The sequence below is a fragment of the Aricia agestis genome, chromosome 18 (assembly GCF_905147365.1).
Source record: "Aricia agestis chromosome 18, ilAriAges1.1, whole genome shotgun sequence".
NCBI lineage: Eukaryota > Metazoa > Arthropoda > Insecta > Lepidoptera > Lycaenidae > Aricia > Aricia agestis.
Genome location: NC_056423.1, coordinates 10,356,445 through 10,379,719, shown reverse-complemented (window position 1 = coordinate 10,379,719; position 23,275 = coordinate 10,356,445). Strand labels below are relative to the sequence as shown.

At 38.7% G+C, this 23,275-nt stretch overlaps 3 protein-coding genes across 3 annotated transcripts; 1 reads left to right on the top strand and 2 right to left on the bottom strand.

Moving 5' to 3' along the window:
- Positions 1-438: 438 nt before the first annotated feature.
- Positions 439-8,120, bottom strand: LOC121736223 (protein ANTAGONIST OF LIKE HETEROCHROMATIN PROTEIN 1-like). The gene is made up of 4 exons (XM_042127310.1): positions 7,947-8,120; positions 6,796-7,096; positions 3,647-3,795; positions 439-861 (listed from the first exon to the last, which is right to left on the bottom strand). Exons 1-4 carry the CDS (start codon positions 8,118-8,120, stop codon positions 439-441), a joined length of 1,047 nt encoding a protein of 348 aa, XP_041983244.1.
- Positions 8,121-11,982: 3,862 nt separating this feature from the next.
- Positions 11,983-13,497, top strand: LOC121735776 (formin-binding protein 4-like). Its single transcript, XM_042126700.1, has 3 exons — positions 11,983-12,083; positions 12,744-12,861; positions 13,103-13,497. The coding sequence occupies exons 1-3, from the start codon at positions 12,030-12,032 to the stop codon at positions 13,438-13,440; spliced, it is 510 nt and encodes a 169-aa protein (XP_041982634.1). The 5' UTR covers positions 11,983-12,029; the 3' UTR covers positions 13,441-13,497.
- A 794-nt stretch (positions 13,498-14,291) lies between these two features.
- LOC121736221 (putative nuclease HARBI1) lies at positions 14,292-21,444 on the bottom strand. The gene is made up of 5 exons (XM_042127309.1): positions 20,984-21,444; positions 20,719-20,896; positions 20,367-20,557; positions 20,150-20,285; positions 14,292-14,432 (listed from the first exon to the last, which is right to left on the bottom strand). The coding sequence occupies exons 1-5, from the start codon at positions 21,082-21,084 to the stop codon at positions 14,292-14,294; spliced, it is 747 nt and encodes a 248-aa protein (XP_041983243.1). The 5' UTR covers positions 21,085-21,444.
- Positions 21,445-23,275: the final 1,831 nt, after the last annotated feature.

Sequence of the window (23,275 nt, the reverse complement as noted above, 5' to 3'; positions counted from 1 at the left end):
GAGCTATACAAGAATCAAACGAACTTATGGAATTGTTTGGATCCTAATTACAGCAACAGAGATTTGCGTAAAGCGTCGTTAGAACACATCCGCTTGGAATGCAATTTACAAAACATGAATGAAGTTACAAAAATAATCAAAAATTTACGCTCAACGTATAACCAGGAGTTATTGAAAATTGAAAAGAACAAAAAAAAGTGGATCTGGCACTGATGAGATCTATAAACCATCTATCAAATGGTTCGATTCTATGGATTATATTATGAAAATAATTAATCTTAAAGAAAAGGAAACATCAAGTAATTTGGTAAGTATTTTATTACAAATTATAATTACAAAGGCACAAGGCACATTCCAAACCAGTCAGGGTCCACAAAATTTACTATCCTTTATTTTTCTCTTCCCTTTTATATTCTAATAACTACTAGGTAATTATAATTACCTAATCATATAATTTTGCCATGCAACTGCTCCGTCGTCATTGAAATAATTTTTATATTTATCACGCATTTTCTCTGCTATTAATTTCGATCTATTATTAATTCTCGAGCGACGAATACTCGGTAATTCATTAATTTCGGACCTCCACTGGCCCTGAATGATTTGAAAGTTTATGATGTCTTCATAATCTGTAGTTCCTGGTGGTGTATAAGTATTTGATGCAGTAGTACGTAACCAGTTGTGTAATGTACAAGCACATAAGACGATCTTTATCGTAGTTTCCTCTGTAACTTGAATTGGCTTTCCCAAAACACGAAAACGAGATGCTAGAATGCCGAACCCATTCTCCACAATCCTTCTTGCTCTGCTCAACCTATAATTAAAAATCTTTTCGGCGGTGGTCAATGTATTTTTGTAGGGCTTTAGTAATTACGGTTTTAAAGGGAAGGCATTGTGGCGTCTCTGTCGCACCTGCGAGCTTAATTTTAATTAATATTAATGATCGGTATTTAAATCTGATAATTTTAGTTTGTAGTCTATGACACTATTGCTTATATTATATTTTAAGGCTGGAGAGAAAAAGAATGTACGGAAGACAGTTGGTTGACAAATTGTTAAAAATTATTATGGCTCGCGTCAAGCTAGAGGTTGATTTTGTGAACACGCATTTATTAAATATTATATTTCAGTGAGCTTTGAAGATCTGGTAGTTTCATTTATAGAAATATCTGCCTATCATTTCAATGATCTCCAAAGTGGTGACGCCGTACGTTCAAGTTGGATGTACATTGTCGCGGCGGCGAACATTGTGTGCTGCGGCGTGCTACGAGGCCTACGACGCATGCCATAGGACGTCGGAGACGAGGACTACAGTCCCCACCGTCACGTTCCTGGTTCCTGCGCTGGCTGCCTTGAGGTTTTTTATCTCGGCCGTCATCTTCGCCGCTACCAAGTACAAATCTGTTTTCCTTTTAACGACCCGGCCGCCGTTCCGCGACTAGATTTTCGCTGGATTTCGGGTGGAAATCAACTTATATCGGCATACTCCTAGCTGTAATTCAACCATTCCGTTTTCCGGCATTGAAAGAAGACTCCATCAAGAGAAAATCTCCCTTGAGAAGCTTCGATCAAGCCATTCGCCATATTATATTGTCGAGAATCGGGACTTTTCGCTGGCGATCAATTCGGTGGTGTGGCCCTACAGTTGTCTACTTCCGCTTTCACTTCATTCGTTTATAGTGTTGGCCGTACTTACTAGTGACATAATATTTTGTCATTCGTTTCCGAATCTTTGACTGTGACTTTTACACCTCGGAACATATGGTATTATTATCTATGCTCGGAACGGTCTTTTGTCGTTTGTGGTACGTCAATATCTGTCAAGTGAGAAAAACGTAAACAAACTTTGGTGATAACGGAAAAAGAGTTTTTATGTCGTTTTCTTCGAACTTTTAACAGTAAGTTAGTTAGGTTTTTTTCAAAGGACAATTTAGTTAGTACGTAGTTATAATGTGTATAAACGTATATTGGTAAATGTTTGGCACGTTTTGTTTGCAATTAATCACATTTTTGGGACATTGCATTAACATAGACTAATTTTGTTTTCTTACCGGTTTAACTTTATGCATATATTATGCTATTTTGCTAAAAACTAATAGTAATATTGTCAATTCACGCCAGGCACTACATTAGTTTTACGCAATTAAGGTTTTTTTGCACTAATTTCACGTGTTTTTGCCTGTAAAGTCTGAATGTTAATTTTAACAAACTAACTTTTATTTTTACAACATTATTGCCTTTAGTTTAACATTTCTTTTCATTTTAGCATTTCTTTGTGTGTTTGAATGCTGTTTTTGGGAAATAACCTTTCCTTTGTAAATATTTGTGTGCGAGAAACTTAATTTTAATTTTTATTAATAAGATATTAGTTTAAGTTACCATTTGATTAACTTGGGACATATTTGGTGCACATTATTTTTTCTTTTTTTTTCTTTTCTCGCGGTTTTTTTTGTTCTTTGTATCAATATGGCAGACGGTGAGGGTGAAGGTGAAGGATCTCAGCCAAGGTCTGAGACATGTAAAGTTTCAGTGAAATTACCTCCATTTTGGCCTAATAAGCCGGCAGTATGGTTCGCGCAGGTGGAGGCTCAATTTGACATTGCGGGAATCGTTGCTGATTCCACCAAATATAGTTATATTGTTGGTCAGATCGACCACAAATATGCAGGGGAAATTGAGGACATTTTGGTGCGGCCTCCGGAGAAAGGAAAGCAATATGAGACTCTTAAGGCTGAGCTTATAAAAAGATTATCACTGTCGGAGGAGCAAAAGGTTCGTCAACTCCTCAGTGGTGAAGAAATGGGGGACAGAAAACCGTCCCAATTCCTTCGTCACTTGAGATCTCTGGCAGGGGTTTCTCTCTCGGACCAGAACATTTTAAAGCAGTTATGGCTGAGACGGCTGCCTCAAAATGTACAGGTTATTTTAGCATCTCAGCCGGACTTGTCACTTGAACAGCTAGCGAATCTGGCTGATAAAATTACTGAGCTGACAGGACCACCGGCAGTTTTCTCCACAGCTGCGCCATCAGCCAGTGTTTCACCCTCTCTTCCTCCTTCCCAGGATCTTTTGGTCACTTTGATGGGTAAAGTTGAGGAACTTAGCAAACAGGTCAACGCTCTCTCCTTACGTGACCGACTCCGTGTCCGCAACCGGAACAGGTCAAGGTCTAGGATCTCTCGTGCGAACTCACCAGCTCCAAGTACACTTTGCTGGTACCACCGGCATTTCGGTGTTAAAGGTGCCAAATGCATAAAGCCGTGCACCTGGACCGAGCCCCCGGAAAACTCCAGAGGCAATCAGTAGTGGCGGAGACTGATTGTTCATCAGTTAGCCGCCGTCTCTTCATTACTGACCAGGTAACTAAACGCCAATTTTTAATTGACACCGGATCGGATTTATGCTGCTTCCCCCATAGCTGGCTTCCTAGACGGGCAGAATCGCCTGACTACGTGTTAACAGCTGCGAACGGAAGTAATGTCAAAACTTTTGGTACAGTCAACCTCCGGCTCAATTTAGGTTTACGTCGGGACTTTGAGTGGCTATTTGTCGTTGCTGACGTACAGCGAGCGATAATAGGTGCGGACTTTCTAGCACATTACCGCCTGTTTGATTGTCGCAGTAAGAAATTGATAGATGGTATCACCGGCTTATCTTGCCCTGCATCCTGCGCATCCGTCGAGCAGCCCAGCGTCAAAGCCATCGTTGCCGGTAGTTCCAACTTTGTGTCTGTACTCTCCGAATTTCCGGATATCACCCGACCGCCTGGTTTGCCCAGAGTCATTAAGCACAATACTGTGCATCACATACAGACTACGGATGGTCCCCCAGTTTCTTGCCGCCCTCGTCGTTTAGCGCCTCAGAAATTGATTTCTGCTAAAAAGAATTCGAGGACATGGTACGTAGTGGCATTGCCAGACCTTCTAAGAGCGCCTGGTCGTCTCCCTTGCATATGACCGTAAAAAAGGACAATTCCTGGCGTCCTTGTGGCGACTACCGCGCCCTGAACGCTAGGACCATTCCCGATAAGTACCCCGTGAGGCACATTAATGACTTTACTCACAACCTCGCTGGAGCCAAGGTGTTCAGTACCCTCGACCTGGTGAAAGCATACCATCAGATCCCGGTCTTCAAGGACCATATTTCGATGACAGCCATCACGACTCCGTTTGGCCTCTTCGAATTTCCTTTTATGACCTTCGGTTTGCGCAACGCTGGTCAAACTTTCCAGCGTTTTATCGATGAGGTCACTCTGGGTCTTGATTTCTGCTTCCCTTATGTGGATGACATTCTGATCTTTTCATCAGACGAGGGTACTCACAAAGAGCACTTGCGCACTCTATTTTTGCGTCTCCAGGAGTATGGTGTCGTGTTAAACCCCTCCAAGTGCATCCTGGGTGTCAGCGAGGTAAAGTTCCTAGGATATCACATCAGTGCCGATGGCACTCGTCCTCCACAGGAACGTGTCCAAGCACTTTTGGATTTTAAGCCCCCTGAGAATGTCCAGGGGATGCGTCGTTTCCTAGGCATGATTAACTTTTATAGGCGTTTTATTCCCCAAGCTGCTAAGTTTCAGGCGCCTCTCATTAACGCCCTGGTTGCTACCAAAAGTAAAGGCTCGAAGCGATTTCCTTGGTCACCAGAACTTCTTAAAAATTTCGAGGAGTGTAAGAAGACCCTCTCGGCTGCAACAATGCTCCATCATCCCGTCGCCAATGCACCTCTCGGTTTATTTACCGACGCGTCCAGTGTGCATATCGGCGCTTGCTTACAGCAACATATCGATGGGCAATGGTTACCGCTGGCATTTTTTAGTAAAAAACTGACCCCTCGTCAGTGTGAGTGGCCGGCGTACTATCGCGAACTTTTGGCTGTGTATGAAAGTGTACAGCACTTTCGGCACATCGTTGAGGTTCAACACGTGACTGTTTTCACGGACCACAAGCCATTGCTGTACGCTTTCGTACAACGTCGCGAAAAGCTCCCTCCACCACAGTTGAACCAGTTGTCATTTATCAGTCAATTCACGACTGATATTAGATACATTCGTGGGGAGGACAACATCGTTGCAGACGCTATGTCACGAATCGACGCAATATCCCTGGAACAGGAATATGAGGCACTTGCCAAGTCACAGGAGACAGACAAAGAGTTGTCCCAACTTCTGAAAAATTCCAGTTTAAAGCTTACAAAAGTAAGCGTACCAGGTACTGATTTCTCTTTATTCTGTGATTTCTCGACTGGCAAGCCTCGTCCTTATGTTCCCTTGGATCTACGTCGCTTAGTATTTAATAAAATGCACAATTTGAGCCACCCTGGCATAAAGTGTTCGGCTCGCCTCATAGCTGATCGCTATGTCTGGCCGTCTCTTAACAAAGATTGCCGGCAGTGGGCTCGTACATGCGATGCGTGTCAACGCAGTAAAGTGTCGAGACACAATTCGTCTCCACTTGGTCAATTCGACACTCCGACTGGTCGATTTATGCATGTGAATATCGACATTGTCGGTCCACTTCCTCCTTGCAAAGGCTTTCGTTATTGCCTAACTGCCATTGATCGGGTATCTAGATGGCCCGAAGTCTGGCCAATGCAAGGTATAACAGCTGAGGAAGTAGCGGAAACTTTTGTTCGTGAGTGGGTCTCGCGCTTTGGTGTACCATCGACCATTACGACTGACCAAGGTACTCAATTTGAGTCGGACTTGTTTCGTAGGTTGATGCAGAGTTTTGCCACTAAGCGCATCAGAACCACCGCTTATCATCCACAAGCGAATGGAATGATCGAGAGATTTCATCGACAGTTAAAGGCTTCCATCATGTGTCACGGTGGCGACTGGGTTACTGCCCTGCCCCTGGCACTGTTGGGCATCCGTTCTGCTTTTAAGGAGGACATTGGATCATCTGCTGCGGAGATGATTTATGGCGAAACTCTGCGTCTTCCGGGCGAATTAGTAGTTCCCCCTCTTCATCCTGTTGCCTCCAGCGATCCTGCTGATTTCGTGACGCGCCTTTGCCAGCATATGTCTTCAATTCGACCGACACCTGCTTCTCGTCACGGGAATAAATCCAATTTTATTTTCAAGGATCTAGCTTCAGCCTCGCATATCTACATAAGAGATGATGTTGTTCGTCGACCCCTTCAGCCACCGTATAGCGGACCATTTAAAATTCTGGATAGATCTGCCGACGGTAAGACCTTTACGGTCTCTATCAAGGGAAAATCAGTCAATGTTAGTGTCGACCGAATAAAACCAGCGTACATAGTTCAGGATGATGCTCCCTCCTCTGTAGCTCCAAATCTACCTTTTCCTGACCCTGTCATTCCTTCGTCCACAGTTACTTCATCTCCTCAGCCTTCACCTTCTACTGATCTGCCCAAAGAACCTTACACAACAAGGTCTGGCAGACGAGTGAGGTTCAGATTGTTTGATTAGTTTGCCCCCGGGGTTTGCTTTCTCCGTGGGGGGGTGGTGTGGCGTCTCTGTCGCACCTGCGAGCTTAATTTTAATTAATATTAATGATCGGTATTTAAATCTGATAATTTTAGTTTGTAGTCTATGACACTATTGCTTATATTATATTTTAAGGCTGGAGAGAAAAATAATGTACGGAAGACAGTTGGTTGACAAATTGTTAAAAATTATTATGGCTCGCGTCAAGCTAGAGGTTGATTTTGTGAACACGCATTTATTAAATATTATATTTCAGTGAGCTTTGAAGATCTGGTAGTTTCATTTATAGAAATATCTGCCTATCATTTCAATGATCTCCAAAGCATCATCTCCAACTAGAATACCATTTTCAGGCAACAATAAATTGTTTTCTAGATAAGGATACAAAGAGCAGTTTTGGAATACCCCACCATCTGCGTTACGACCATATGAGCCTATATCTACATATCTGAAAGTATAATCGTGATCCACAACAGCCATGAGCACTATACTATTTGTTCCTTTGTAGTTATAATATTCACTGCCACAATTTGGTGGTGCTTGAATTGTTATATGCTTCCCATCGATAGAGCCACAACAATTAGGGAAATTCCACCTCGAAGCGAATCCTATTTGGATATCTTGCCATTCTTTCACATTCGGTATCTGAAAAATAAAAGAGTAATGTTAATTTCAGGAACCATATCATCCATCAACGTCAGGAAGCAACGTCGCATCAGCGTTAGGAAGCGAGGAGGCCACGAATAACGTGGACCTTGATGCTAGTGACAATAGCAACAAAGCTGCTCATATAAAAGTGGTAAAGCCACCAAAAACTCTAAAGTTAAAGACGAAATTATCATCAGAACGGTCTGACATTCAAGCAGCCGTAAATGAACTCAAAGAACTAAATAGTAGTTTAGTAAACGTGTCTGCCCCGATTACAAGAGAATTAGAAGATGAATGTGATGTTATTGGAATACATGTAGCACTGCAGCTGAAACAGTTATCTTCGATTGATAGAATTGATGCGACAGATGAAATACAGGCGATACTCTCTAGATATCGTAAGAGAGCCCTCTGTGGTAGAATTATGTACACACCTTCTAATTACAGTTCCGAATGTACGCCATCACCACAGCCTACAGTAAATTATGAAATGTCTGCACTCTCTATGCAAGTGGAACAATCTTCACAATCTATACTCCATAATGAATGTACGCTATCACCACAGCCTGCAGCCTACCAGCTTGTAGAGGTCGCTACTGAAGCTTATCAACCTGTTGAACCTACAACATCTGCATTCTCTGCGCCACTGCTGGATCAATTTGAATCTATACCCCAATCTAATGATGTACTTGCTGCAGCAATATCAATCTCTAATATTAAAAAATAACGAACTAAGCTATGTAGTACTGTAGTTATTAAGTATTAATATGTAAAGTTCACGTTTAATATGTACAAAAACTTTACAAAACCATTGTGAATTTGATTATGAATAAAAAAAAATACTTACTTTGATATAATCTTTTAGACTTTCATTGATAGCAGCACACACTTCTGGTATTATTTTAATGATGGATGCTTTTGAAACTCTGAAAAATACCGACAACAGTCTATACGATATCCCAGAAGAAAGGTATACTAGGGTTATTTCCAACTTCACCCTCGCAGGTATCGCATCCCTCATTTGTGTATCATCACGTTGAATTTTTGGAGCAATCAAATTTAAAAGTATTTCCACTTGTTCAGTTGTCAATCTCATAACCGCTTTATATTCTCGGGGATCTTCATCATATAGCTCTTTAAATATTGAATTCGTTGCCCCTTTTCTTTGCAGCCAAGTCCTGACCCAAACACTTCTCTTCTTCTTCTTTTTTTGTATAGCTCTTTCAATTTCAACACAAAGTATTTTCGTAACTGCTTTTATAGTGGTATGCACTGTGATTAAACGTGTATTTTGCGACAACATTGCACGAGACAATTGATACAGACGAACTATGCGAGTACACTGGTGCAGTAGCTGTCTTCCTGCGACGCCAGCAGTTCGCATAGTGTGACCGAGCGAGGCGAGTCGAGCTACTGTCATACGAGTACACATGCACAGTAGCTGTCTACTGTCATATCAGCTGCTCGCACTGTGTAACCTATCCTTAAGGCTCATCTTAGGCTGGTATAAATAGTCAGTCCGGTACTAAAGATGCGACCCGGTCTCAAGACGCGGTTCGGCTCTGTGATTGGTCCAAATTTTGACAGCCAATCAATCACAGAGCCTGAATCGTGTCTTGAGACCGAGATGCATCTTGAGTACTGACTATTTATACAAGCATTAGAGTAAGACGCCCATTTTTTGGCGCTTTACAGACGAGCTAATAATCAATAAATGCTTAAAATATCCTCAAGATGACTAAATGTTGTGTGATTGGATGTAAAAATATAGGAACACACAAATTTCATTCAAATCTATATACCTATATAATATAATATATATAAAACTCAAAGGTGACTGACTGACTGATTGACATAGTGATCTATCTGCGCACAGCCCAAATCACTGGACGCAACGGGCTGAAATTTGTCATGCAGGTAGATGTTATGACGTAGGCATCCGCTAAGAAAGGATTTTGATAAATTCCAACTCCAAGGGGTTCAAATAGAGAATGAAAGTTTGTATATTTTGTATATAATAATACCTCATAACGCGAGCGAAGCCGCGGGCAGAAGCTCGTCCTACTATAAGACGAATGTGTGTTAAAGCTGTAAGGATTAATAATTTTGTTCCGAATAATACGGACGAGGTTATGTCGGGAGCATTTTAATGAAAATGACTTTAAATCAGTTAGTACAAGTACTTATGTATTTTATATCATGTTTTAGATATTATCTTTAACATTGCAATAACATAAATTAATATTACCATCATTTTATAGGTTTACCTTGTGCACACAGATACCTAAAAAGATGCCATACCTAGCATATTTGCATGGAATCAAAAGAAGATTACGAGTAGCGCTCAAGCAAGAGGTCACAGACTTCTACAAAGAAATATTCATAAGAACCTTTTCTCTCAGCCTTCTACCTCACAAGCACAACAGCCAACAGACAAAGACTTAGACATCATTCATTATTCCTGCCAGATTTCCAAAACGAGTTAGAAATTTCTTACAGTACCCCCAATTCTGAGAATAATATTCAAGATTTGAAGAAAACAATTTCTACTCAAACTGCTACGGTACTATCCTTGTTTTCTACTGATATTTTACTAACAGATAATGAATCAGTGCAATTTAATACTGGCTTAGAAAGTGTTGAAAAATTTAAGTTAGTCTGCAAAGCCAGATTTTGAATTGTCTAAAATATTTGGAGTGAGTAAAACACTGGTCTCTAATATATTTATAACATGGTTTAACTTTGTACATGACCTGTGGTCAATGATAGATATATGGTTCTGGGAGATTTTAATTTTGGTGATATTGTATGGGAGAATAATTTGGAAACCAAAAACACTTTAAAAGCCGCACCTACTAACTCATTAGTAACGAATATGTTCTTGGATGCTATAGCTTTTAATAATAATTTATATCAATTGAATTCTAATGGTAATTTTAATAACCGTGTACTAGATTTGACACTGACTAACAAGCCGGAACTAATTAGTGTGGAAAAATCAGATCATCATCTTGTGCCTATTGATCCACAGCACCCGCCGTTGGTAGTTAATTTGCAGATGCCAACTTCTGCCAGACATTTTAGGCCTAAACGTTCTTCTTATTTCAATTTGCAGCGTGTGATTATGTTTCAGTTTCCACGGAATTAAGTAGCATCGATTGGTCTCAGGTATGGGATAATCAGTCTACGATTGACGAAAGGGTTGAATTATTTTATAGCAATATTTTTTCAGTCATTGAAAAACATACTCCTCGTAAAATAGGGCGAGATTTTAAATACCCTGTATGGTTCTCGAAGCCACTTATACGAGCTCTTAGAGAAAAGGCTAAACTACATTCGAAAATAAAAAGGTATAATAATCCATTAGACATAATTTCATTCAAAGTTTTAAGAAATAGATGCATTAAATTGGTGAAAGACTGTTATGAATCCTTTAACAAGAATGCCTTAGTACATATCAAAAGTAATCCAAAACATTTTTGGAAATTTTGTAACAGTCGTAGATCTAAACAAACGACATTTCCACAGGAGATGTCTTTGAGTAGCGCTACAGCGAAAGGAGGACAGGAGATATGTGAACTGTTTGCGCAGCACTTCATTAGTGTTTATCAATCAGTACGCCTAGCACGAACAATTGTAAGTTTCGTATCGCAAGCGTATCGAGTTGTCGATACGAAAACGTTAGACAACTTAAGTTGGAAGCACGAAGCACTTTCGAAATAGTATCGAGACCTCGACACGATAACGTTAGTGACGTCACACCAACGTAAATATGAGTGAGCAAAATAGAACGAATGGTCGTAAAATTGAATGAAAATTTCATTCATAAACTAGATACGTATTTAATCAATTAAAAACTTTGTGATTTTAGGGCACTTTTAACATAAACGCTGTTCAAATTATGACGCAATATGAAGTATGTACCTATATAATTGCATATGTATTTATTAATACAATTTTTCTTTTAATGAAATAAGGGGGCAAACGAGCAAACGTGTCACCTGATGGAAAGCAACTTTCGTCGCCGATGGACACTCGCAGCATCAGAAGAGCTGCAGGTGCGTTGCCGGCCTTTTAAGAGGGAATAGGGTAATAGGGGAGGATAGGGAAGGGAATATGGGAGGGTAGGGAAGTAAATAGGGGAGGGTAGGGAAGGGAAAAATGGTAGGGGATTTGGCTTCCGGTAAACTCACTCACTCGGCGAAACACAGCGCAAGCGCTGTTTCACGCCGGTTTTCTGTGAGCCCGTGGTATTTCTCCAGTCGAGCCGGCCCATTCGTGCCGAAGCATGGCTCTCCCACGTCACAAATTTATTACTAAAACGATGTTTGGTGAGACTGTATTCCTATACGAACGACGCGAAGCACTTGACATTTTTGGTAACTCGAAGCTCATTCAAGGTTAACTTTGTTTTGAAGTGAACTTGTGTTGTGAATGTTGTGTGAAAGTTTTGGAATTATATGATTAACTTCTAAAACATTCTGCTGAAATGAGAACCAGCCACCCGCAATACACCATTATGGTAGAATTTATGGAAAAGTAAGTACATTTCATTTCAGATTTTATTGTTTTATGCATAATATAATATTGATTTTAATAATCTTTCAATAGGATATTTCGAACACATTTCTGTAAAGTTTTAAATTTTGGAGAGATAGTTTTTGTAAATATACTCAAGTCAAATAAAATATTAGGCTTGCCATATGCTTGATTTTTTTTAAAACAAAGTTGAGCGAAAAATATAAACTAATTTTTGTCAATAAAGAAAGGTTAAAAAAGAAGGTAACATACCTATATATTGAGAATGACTACTGGAAGATAGTCCTTTTACTAATGTCAAATTTATTTAAGGTATGGAGACTTATCTAAACCCATCGGTGGCCCTCGTGGTAGACACTATATACAGCAAAAATGGAAGGAGCTAACGGATATGCTAAACAGTGATGGCACTGGAGACCCTCGAACAGAGGAGAAGTGGCGGAAGGTAAGTTTCATATTTTCAGGATTTCATAAAATCCTAATTAGGCGCATGTAAAGGAAAAGACTATCACTTCACACATGCATGCATTTGATGGTGCATTTTAATGGTGTGGTGTTCATTTCTGTTTCTTAAGGTTTGGAGTGATTTCAAAAATAATGTTAAGAAAAAGTCAGCAAAAATAAATAGGTCCGCTCAGGGTACAGGTGGTGGGCCAGCACTTCAATTAACATTAACAGACCTTGAAAACAGGGTATTGAATATAATTGGGGTGCAGGCAGCTACCGGGATGCCTATACAAGAAGCTGGATTTGTACAGGTGTGATTTTTGTTTGCTTGGTGTAGGTATAGTATAAAGAAATATTTTATGTTTATTTTTGTAGCTATTATTGAAATTTCTCTGAGTATTTAATTTATTAACAGGCCAAAAGCGTTCCTTGTTTACAACTTGCCTACCTATTGCTTAACCTAATTAATAAAAAAGGGTCACCACTTGAGTTTTTTGTTAATATTGTGACACTTCAAATTCTTGTGTCGATGACTGGAAGGTGTTTGTGTACCTTTCTTGCTTTCTATTTTTAGCCATCATTATCCATCAATTGCATGGTATTTACTTACAAATTTTGAGTAAGCACTAATACTTATTTATTGTTCTGATTGAAATAGGTTGTTGGTGGGGAAGAAGATAGCTTGTCAAGTACTCATCTGCAAGTTACAGCCACCGAAAATGTAGATGAATTGACTGTCAACGATGTTCCCTATGAATGTACTCCAATTCCTGAAGGTTGGTATTTTTTAAATTTATCTTTCATTAACTTTAGATACTTACCTACTATAATAATATAACACATCAGGTACTCTTTAGTTTGAAATAACTACTACTTATAAAATAGTAAAATATTAAAAAAAATATCTTATACAAAACCTAGTCAAGTAGGTATCCTGCAAAGTACATTCGTCAAAAATAAGATCCTGAGAACTAAACCTAACAGAATAGTATTAACATTGTATCAAAATTTTTACAGATATATGGAATACTCCAGGAACGAGCAGTCAACCTACAGTCGCTCCGCCGCCTCTTCCTCCACAACCACCAGCACCTAAACAACCAGCAGCTCCAGAAGAAACCCAGTGGCAACCACCAAAAAAGAAGAAAAAGTCCGAAGACCCAGTTTTTAAAATATTTAAGGAGTGTGAGGAGACTGCAAGGGAGTATGAAAGGGAGCGTGACCGAATTGTGCACGAATTAGAACGAGAGAGGATTCGACAGCGTGATGTAGAGCTTCATTTACAAGCTCAGTGGTTGGAATTTATGAAAGAGGCTTTGAAAGTATTAAGAATGTATTTGGAGAGAAGTGAGTAGTGCTTGTTTGACTATCGCAGCATTGAACAAATGCACAAACCTCATTGGTTTTAAATGCTGTTTAAGTTAAGCTTTTATAATTGTATATATGTTTTATTTGGTGAATAAATAAATAAATAATAATTTATTTATTTAGCTTCATCAATACACATCACCTACACTAATCACTTCTTTTTCTAAAGAAAAGATGCATTTATATGTTCAAATTAAATTTATTGTGCTTAAATATGAATAAAAAAATATCTAATGATACCTTTATTTGGAGTTTTAAATGCTCACATAAAAAGCGAAATTAATTACTTATATTATGTAGTCTATCAATCCTATGTACTAACATGTTCCTTATGGCTCTACCACGAATTAAGTCATCTCTAGAACCATGCTCGCGAAAAGATTCTTCTGGTAAAGAAAGTGCTGATGAAGTATTTATGAAATCCTCTTCAGGATCGGGCACCATAAAATCCAATGCGAGGTTGTGTAAATTGTAAAACGCTACATGCCAATATAATAGTTGCACACCTCTCAGGGGTGTAATGTAATGTGCGGTCTTTACAAAGGCATCTCCACCTATTTTTGAGTCTGCCAAAAGTATTTTCAATTGCAACTCTGGCCTTCCCATGGATGGCAGTATATTTTGCCTCTGGAGTACCTTCAGCGGCATCCGTGATTGGTGTCATCAACCAAGGCCTCTGTGGATATCCAGAATCACCTGCAAATATATTTATTACAGATATATTTTCATTTAGTAACATAAAAAATATCTACACAGAGTTAACAGTTAAACTTTACAATTATATTTTTAAAACTTTATTTTTGTAAAGAAAGCAATCTAAATGTAAATAAATCATTACCTAAAACCACACTTGTTCATTATTTTGGTTCAAGTCTTGGATATACCTATTGGCTTGACTATTCTCCCAAATAAAAGCGTCATGGGTAGCCCCTCCATATTTGGCATTAACATTCAAAATTCTGCATTCACTGTCACATATCTACAATGTAAAAACGTACAAAATGTACAAGTGTATAACGTTATAACTGTAATCTTAAAATATTGTAAGAATATAAGTATGGTATAGGGTAGGTAGGATGTTAACATTATTAGTATAAATTTGTAAAGCAATTGTTTCTAATTTAAAGATATAAATAAACACTATTTTATTAGAAGAAATATAGTTTTAATTCTTTAGCACAAAGTGGTGTACAAAAGCGAGGGAAAACATGACAAGTATAATAGACAACTGTCATGACATTGACATTACAATCTCGTTCATAAACTATGTTCGGGAACATCTCCCTTTCTTTACAAAAATAAGCTTAACATACGTAATCACTTAAGTAACTAGGTTTAGTTCTAGTACGAACACTTCTGCTTCTGTGAGGTGGCTCTTCCGAAAGCTGCTCGTGAACATTTTCATTGATATAGGGCTCCGAAGGCTGACATGGTGTGTACAGATGAAATCCAGCAGCATCACTATGTACAGTAGGGTCAGGAGGTGGTTGCTCAGTAACTGGTACATTAGTTGTTTTACTTTCAGGACACTGATCCCCTGCGAAAGGTTTAATGTGGACCCTGTTTCTTCTATAATATTTCCCATCAACTGTAACTATATAAGATCTATCATTAATAACTTTGGTAATAACTCCAAAGCTCCACTTTTTATCAACTTCAGGATGTAGCTGAGTGATCACTCTCTGGCCAATAGTAGTTAAAAGGGCTAGTTGTTTACGATGCTTATCTACATTTCTCTTTATCTTCTCTTTTCTTTTTTTAATATTCTCTGCAACCTGAGGGATAACTTGAGGCTTGAGATGCTGTAGTGTGCAAGGTAGACTGGTACGTGTACGCCTAGAAAACAGTTTCTGTGCTGGACTGGTGTTATCCATTTCAATTGGAACATTTCTTAAGTGAAGTAGACTATACCACAAATCTTTTTTAGTTTGCAGGCTCTGAACCACTAATTTCTTTGCTATTTTCACAGCTGCTTCAGCCTTGCCATTAGACTCTGGGTGATGAGGCGAAGATGTCACATGTTCTATTCCCCATGCTTGTGTGAAAGACCTAAATTGTTCATTAACAAAATTTGTAGCATTGTCCGTACAGATTCTTTGAGGAATACCATGTCTTGCGAAATTTTTCTTGCATATTTGTACAATTTCTCTGGCAGTAAGTGAAGTTAGGCTGTCTAATTCAAAAAAATCTGAGAGGTGGTCAACAGATACTAAATATCGCAGATCGCCAACTGAGAAAACATCCATAGAAATATATTGAAAAGGATATAGAGGAACATCATGACACACCAGAGTTAATTTCTGTAAACTTGGTGAATGAGCTGCACATATTAAACATTTCTGAATAAAATCCTTTATGTCTGCTGACATGTTTGGCCAGTAAATGTTAGCTCTAGCCAGACGAAGTGTACTTGATACTCCATTGTGAGATACATGTAGTCTATGTAACATTTCACTTTGTAATGATTTCGGAATAACTACTTGATCATTTCGAAATATCAAGCCATCAGAAGTAGATAATTCGTGACTAATCCCATTAAATATTTTCAGAGACTCTGGTAGTGCAGATATGTATTTAGGGAATCCATACTTTATATATTCTATTAACTTTAACAAAGTATCATCCTTCAATGTTTCTTCCTTAATTTTTTTTAATAACTGATCTGCAATTTTTAAATACTTAATCCTGGATATGTTAGCTATAATTTTGAATACTTTTCTTTCCTTCAACTTAGTTTCCAACTCATAATTCTTATCTATCTCTGACGTGACAGGAGCTCTTGATAAAGTATCTGCAACTTGATTGTCTTTACCTTGAATAAACACCAGATGGACATTGTATTTTTGAAGTGTTAACAACATCATTTGCAGACGCTTTGGAGCGTCTACCAGTGGCTTGTTAACAATATTTATGAGCGGTCGGTGGTCAGTTTTAACTATAGTCCTCGAGCTTCCTGCAATATATTGATTGAATCTGGTACATGCAAAAACTACAGCCAACATCTCTTTTTCTATCTGCGCGTATCTTTTTTCTGTAGAGGTTAAACATCTGGATGCAAAAGAAATTATCTTGTTATCCTGATACATAGCCGCACCAAGTCCAAACTCACTGGCATCACATTCTATAGTTACTTCTTTGTTTACATCGAAATATTGCAAGGTAGGTAAGTTACTAATGAGATTCTTCAAAGCTTGAAACTCTTTTTCTTCTTCAGCTGTCCAAACAAATTCTGTATCTCTTTTAGTCAAATTTCTCAGTTTATGTGCATGGAAACTTAGATTATTAATGAACTTGCTGAGGTAGCCTACCATGCCGAGGAATCTAAGCACATCTTTTGCATTTTTTGGTGTAGGCATATTAACTATGGCATCTACTTTGGTTTCATCTACCTTTAGACCTTCATTGGTAAGTACATGGCCATAAAATTTAACAGACTTATGAAGCAACTTAACTTTTTCTCTATTTAATTTACAGTTAACTTTACGTAATCGTTGCAACAATTTCTCAAAATTTTTATTATGGTCTACTGTAGCCTCCTCAATGGTATCTCCCACTCCATATATTAGGATATCATCTGCTATGATTTCAATTCCTTTCAGGTCCTTCAGAAGACTTGTAAGTTGTTGTTGGAATATCTCGGGTGAAACGCTGAGGCCAAAGGGTAATCTCTTCCACCTGAAACGGCCAAACGGGGTCCAAAATGTTGTTAATTTGCTACTACTTTCATTTAGTTTACATTGCCAGAAACCTTTTTTTGCATCGACAGTACTGAATATCTTAGCATTTTTTAGCTCAGGTAACATTTCATCCAGGGTATTAAATTGAAAATGGGGTCGTTTCAGCGCCTTATTCAAAGGTATAGGGTCAAGACAAATTCTAAACTTCTCATTTCTATTAACAATCAAAATATTATTTACCCAATCCGTGTGCTGTTTTTCTTTCACAATGATGCCATCTTTTTCCAACTTCTCCAATTCCACTTTCAATTTCTCTCGAAGACAGATTGGAACACGACGAGCCGGTTGTATGCGGGGAGGAACAGTTTCATCAATTTCCAAAGAAACTTCACCAGGAAGACTGCCATAACCTTCAAATACATCTGCATAACTTTCCAAAATCTTATTTATATCAGTATTATGGTGAGATGAAATAGTGTCGCAGTACTTAATGAAACCTAAGGCAACACAGGCCTTTTCTGAAAGTAGTGGCTCATGCTTAACATCAACAATATGGAATTTAATTTTAAAATTTGTGTTCTTTCTTTTACAGGTAAATATGGCAACACCATAATTTGATATAGGAGAGCCATTAAAGCATTTCAACTTCTGAGTAGCTGGAGCAAGAGAAGAAAGATTATTTTTTCCAGTTATTTTTTTATACTGCTCGGCTCCCATGACACAAACTTGTGCCCCGGTATCTAAAGTACAATAAATTTTATGCCATTCATCACCCTTTTTAAATAACAAAGGCGCTTCCATATGACCAGATACTTTATTTGCTCGGACCTCTGAAATGTACACGCTGTCGTCCGATGAATCATCTTCTACTTCTATTTCCTTCACCGAAACACCTTTCTTCTTACATACAGATTTGAAATGGTTAGGACCTCCACAGCCTTCACATCGGGTACCCCAAGCTGGACAAACTTTTTTCTTAAACACATGCATATTACCGCAGATTTAGGTCGATCGTTGAGAATATGACCTTCGAAGACAGCTGATTGGTGAAGTCACGTAGTCTCGGGATCGGATAGCGGTCGGGTGTAGTGACTGAATTTAATCGACGATAGTCACCACAGATGCGAAGATCACCATTTTTCTTCGATACTACGTGCAGTGGGCTCGCCCAAGGACTTTTGCTTGGCCGGCATAGTCCTTGCTGCATCATGTTGATGAATTCATTCTTCACGTCGTTGTATCGGTGCGGCGGTAGTGGTCTCGTTCGGCAATATATAGGCGGTCCGGTCGTTTCTATGATATGTTCTACGTTGTGCTTGTTGTTAAGTTTCATGGCGGACAGACGAGTTGTACCAGGGTAGTCGGCCAGGATGTCATGGTAATACTGATGCTGGTCGATGCTTCTTATTGTAGGTATCTTCGTGCTGGTCGCTGGAGCTGCCACGGTGAGGTTGGTGATGTTATCTATTAGTCGACGGTTTTTTAAATCGACTATTAGATTGTGGAAATTGAGAAAATCTGCGCCAAGGATTGGTTTTGTGACATCTGCTACGACGAATTTCCACTTGTACGGTCTTCTCAAGTTTAGGTCAAGTTCGAGCGTCTTTTCTCCGTATGTTGCTATTGTTGTATTGTTGGCGGCGTATAACTTGAATGGGAGAGATTGAACTTTTGATCCTTTTTTTCTCGGTATGACGCTAATATTTGCGCCGGTATCAACCAAAAATTGAAGCCTTGTTCTCTTGTCAGTGATAAAAAGGCGGTAGGATTTGCTTGATACGTTAGGTTCCGCCGCTGCTAACGTTCTCCTTAGTTTTCCGACGACTTGTTTTCTTCTTTAAATGTGCACGGAGTTGTACATCTTCTTGCATTAATTCCGAAGCGGCGATGATAGTAACAGTACGGCGATGGAGTGCTACACCGTTCGCGCGAGCGAGACGGCAGGCGCTGTTGTTTATTGTTTCTATTGCTTGAGTGGGAGCGATAAGAACGGCTCGATCTGTACGGTGAGCGGCCTCTGTAGTAATGTTGCGACGACTTGAGTTCGGCGATTTCGTTTGTTAATTGTTTTATGATATCTAGGAGTTCCGGATCTCGGCTTGCAGGTGAACACGACGATGACGTTGAGGCGACGGCGGAGATTTCTTGATTTTGTTCCAGCATTTTGTCGGCGAGAAGTGCTAATTCATCGAGAGCAGCGGTCTTGCTGATAGTGTCGCTTACTACGAGTACCGAGCGAACGTGTGCAGGAAGATGATTCATCCACATTAGACGTAATGTTGAGTCGGGTACTTTGTCGCGAGCGAGATTGCGCATGCGACGAAGTAATTGAGTAGGCCTCTGATCTCCAAGTTCCATTTCTTGTAGTAATTTTTGGAATTGACGTCCTTCGCTTTCTTCGTAGACTGATATGAGGCGTTCTTTCAGGATTTTGTACTGGTTCTGGGCTGGCGGACTGTAAAGAAGATCGGCGATCTGTTCGACATCTTGTTTGTCTAGCTGGGCGATTACCATCTGAGAAAGTTGGGCTTGACTCTTCTTCAGGTCGTGGGTTGCGGCTTCGAAGCTGATAAACCATAATCTGGGACGATCGCGCCAGAATGGTGGTACACGAAGGCTTAGAGCGATGGATCCGAGCTCGTGTGTCTCTTGTGACTGCGGGGGCTGCGTCGGTGGGTTGACCTTCTCGTGGGCTTGGGCGGCTTCACTTCCTTCGGACATTGTTCTTGCTTCTTGATTCCTATGTTTCTTGCTCGGGGTCACCAATGTAGCGATGAGTAGTGCTACTTATTATTGTGATGTACAGTCGGAGGTAAAGACGTATTAAAACACCAATGGTCGGAATAGGAATGTGTATTTGTTTACATTACAGAGCTGGGCTATATTTAGAATACAATACTTAAGGTTAGTGCGTGCGAGCGGGACGGACGACAAGTATCAGTGCGTCTCTGTCTGTCTGTTGATAAGGAGGACATCGTAGTAAGTAGAGTAGCAATAGGCAGCTACAGCAATATCTCACCATTTGCACATTCAGCGAGTAGAAATGCTTCCTGCAGTAAAACAAATGTTCTATCTCTCTTTTTGGGGTGAATATATGAAAATGAGACCCATCAATGCACCCTATTACTCCAGGGATGCCAAACTTTGTATAAAATCTGTAAATAAAACATTGTTTGTACTTTTTTCTAGTTTTTATCTTATACATATATCATATATGTACTAAAATGATTACTTACTTATTTTTAACAATATTTCTCAGCTCTCGTGTTGCTGGAAATTTTATAAAAGTATTTAATATTGAAGGGGTAACAAGAGCATCAGTAACTTGCCTCACATATTTGCTCACAGTAGTTTGCCCTAAATATTTAGCCATTCCAACTATTCTTTGGTAAGAGCCTGTAGCATAAAATGATAAAGCACACAGCACCTAGAAATGAAAATAATAAAGAGTTAATAGTTTCACTGTAGCTGCATATTATGCTCACATAGTTGTATTGTGTACCCATTATGGGTATCATATAATAAGTAAGTAAGTATAAAAATATTTTTCTTAGAATGGTACATAAGAAGCTTACTTATTCAACTTACTTTATGTTCCAGGCTGATTTTTTTACTTGATCTTAGACTGGCTTCTTCTTTCAATACGCGCCATAAGTAAAAAAATGCTTCCTTACTGAGACGAAATCTATTTTTAAATTCCGTGTCACTTAGATTTTGGATATCATTTGCCATATTTTTTCTGAGACGAGCTCTCCTTGAGATTTCTCTGTAATTGTTATATAAAGTAAATTAAATTCGTAGGTAGTTTTTTTTTATTTAAAAAAAATATTGTGTTCTAAAATGCATTACTCACCTTGTTTCTCTTTGTACATTTCTACTTTCAACAATCAATCGCGCCGCAAGATAATAGTACAATGTACTACGTCGTGGGGTGCTCCGTCTTAATCTAAGCATTTTCTCACCAAATAAATCAACAAAATCACTTAAATTACTATTTTATTCTCTAAATTCACTCTGACGAAAGTTTTCTCACTGAAATTTTTTAAGTGAATAAACATTCGTGAAACTCGCAAGCCAGCCTTCGACAATTACGATACTATACGTCATTTTATGCCTTCGTGCTAGCTATCTTCATACAAACGGCTCAAGTTACGTTGCGTATTCGATACGATGACGATACGAAACTTACGTCTAAGTGTTCGTGCTCTGGAAATTAGTTTCATTTACGCACACCAGAGGCGCTGTTCAAGTTTCCATACAAAATGCTTACGTTAACGATACGAATGTTTTTTCGATAGTAGTTCGTGCTAGAGGTACAGTTCCTCTGGAAGGTAATTTACGTAATTTTATAATTAATGAATATAAAAACACTTCAACCCTTTCATCATTTAACATAGAGCAGGAGGAGGTTTATAATTATCTTAAGACTCCAGATACTAACAAAGACCCGGGACCAGACGAACTGCCACCGTTGTTTTTTAAAAAATGCGCAAAATCTCTTGTGAGTCCACTCTGTGATATTTACAGCGTAAAATTTACTTTCATGTTAAACATTTACTTCATAATAATCAGCATGGCTTCCTACCTCGTAGATCAACTACAACGAACTTAGTCTCATATGTATCCTACCTAACAGATATCCTTGATAAAAGAGGTGAGGTACATGCTATTTATACAGATTTCAAGAAAGCTTTTGACCTTGTTCAACATGATATCTTGTTACATAAAATTGAACAGATGGGAGTTCACGGATCTCTTTTGCGGTGGTGTGAATCATATATTAGGAATAGATCTCAACTGGTATCCATTCATGGCTTTAAGTCCAAAAGTTCCCTAGTACCATCTGGTGTACCTCAAGGCTCACATTTAGGGCCTCTACTTTTCATTATTTTTATTAATGATTTGTGTTTTGCTTTGAGAACATATTTTAAATTTTACGCCGATGACCTGAAAATCTACAAGGCAATTACCACTTGTGACGATACTCAGCTACTTCAGGAAGATCTGAATACTGTTTATAGATGGTGCTGCAGGAACGGCATGGTTTTAAATGTTGGCAAATGTTATTTTATAAGATACCTCTATCGGAGATGTCAGGCATTAGGGATCTAGGTGTCATCATGGACTCTGCGCTTAGTTTCCGTGATCATATGGAGAATATAATAAATAGGACTTCGAAATTGACAGGATTTGTAACAAGACAAATGAAAATATTTAATGAATCAAGTATATCCATTCTAATATTTAATTATATTATTCGCAGCATTCTGGAATACTGTTCACCGGTATGGAGTCCAACTTATCAGACGCATTGTGATCGCATCGAGCGGATACAGACGCGTATTTTTTATGTTTCAATAATCCTACGTGCAGAAGGTTTTTTAGTTATGAAGACAGACTAAATCACTTCCAAATATCGACGTTAAAAGCGCGCTGCAAAATGCTGGATATGATGTTTCTTTACAAGGTTACACATGGTCTGATCGATGCGCCTGATTTGCTGGAATCCTTGTCATTTAGCGTACCCAGAGTGGGTAGTCGTTTCCAATATCGTAAAACTTTTTCTCTATCATCATACAGGACAAATTTAGGACAACATGGCCCTTTGTATCGCATGTGTTCATCATGTAATGCTATCAATATGACCTATGACATATTCTCTGGTTCTCTTTTCTCGTCTAAAGAGACTCTTAAGGAGATCTTCGGCTAGGGTAATTACTGTTTTTTCTTTGTAAGTAACTCTAACTAAATATGTATTTAAAAATAGTAGTTAGTTGACACAATTTCTAATTGTTATGTGCATGTGGTGTTCACTTCTTAGAGAGATACATTCTCTAGCATTATTCGTTTTATACTTAATTATTTATGGCTACATGTATTGTGAATTGTATCTTGTTTTGTGAACCTAATAAAAAAAAAAATATATATATATGGCCAACAAGAGACTAGGTTAATTATTATATGCCAGAAGAATTTAAAGGCCATTCAATGCCAACCAGGGTTATTATTGACTGTACAGAAATACCTATAACTAAACCAAGTAATCCTAGGGAACAATATATTATATATTTCTTTTAGCATTTATAAAAATACAATTAAGTTTTTAGTAGGCTCAACTCCAGCAGGCTTATTTTGTTATTGTTCC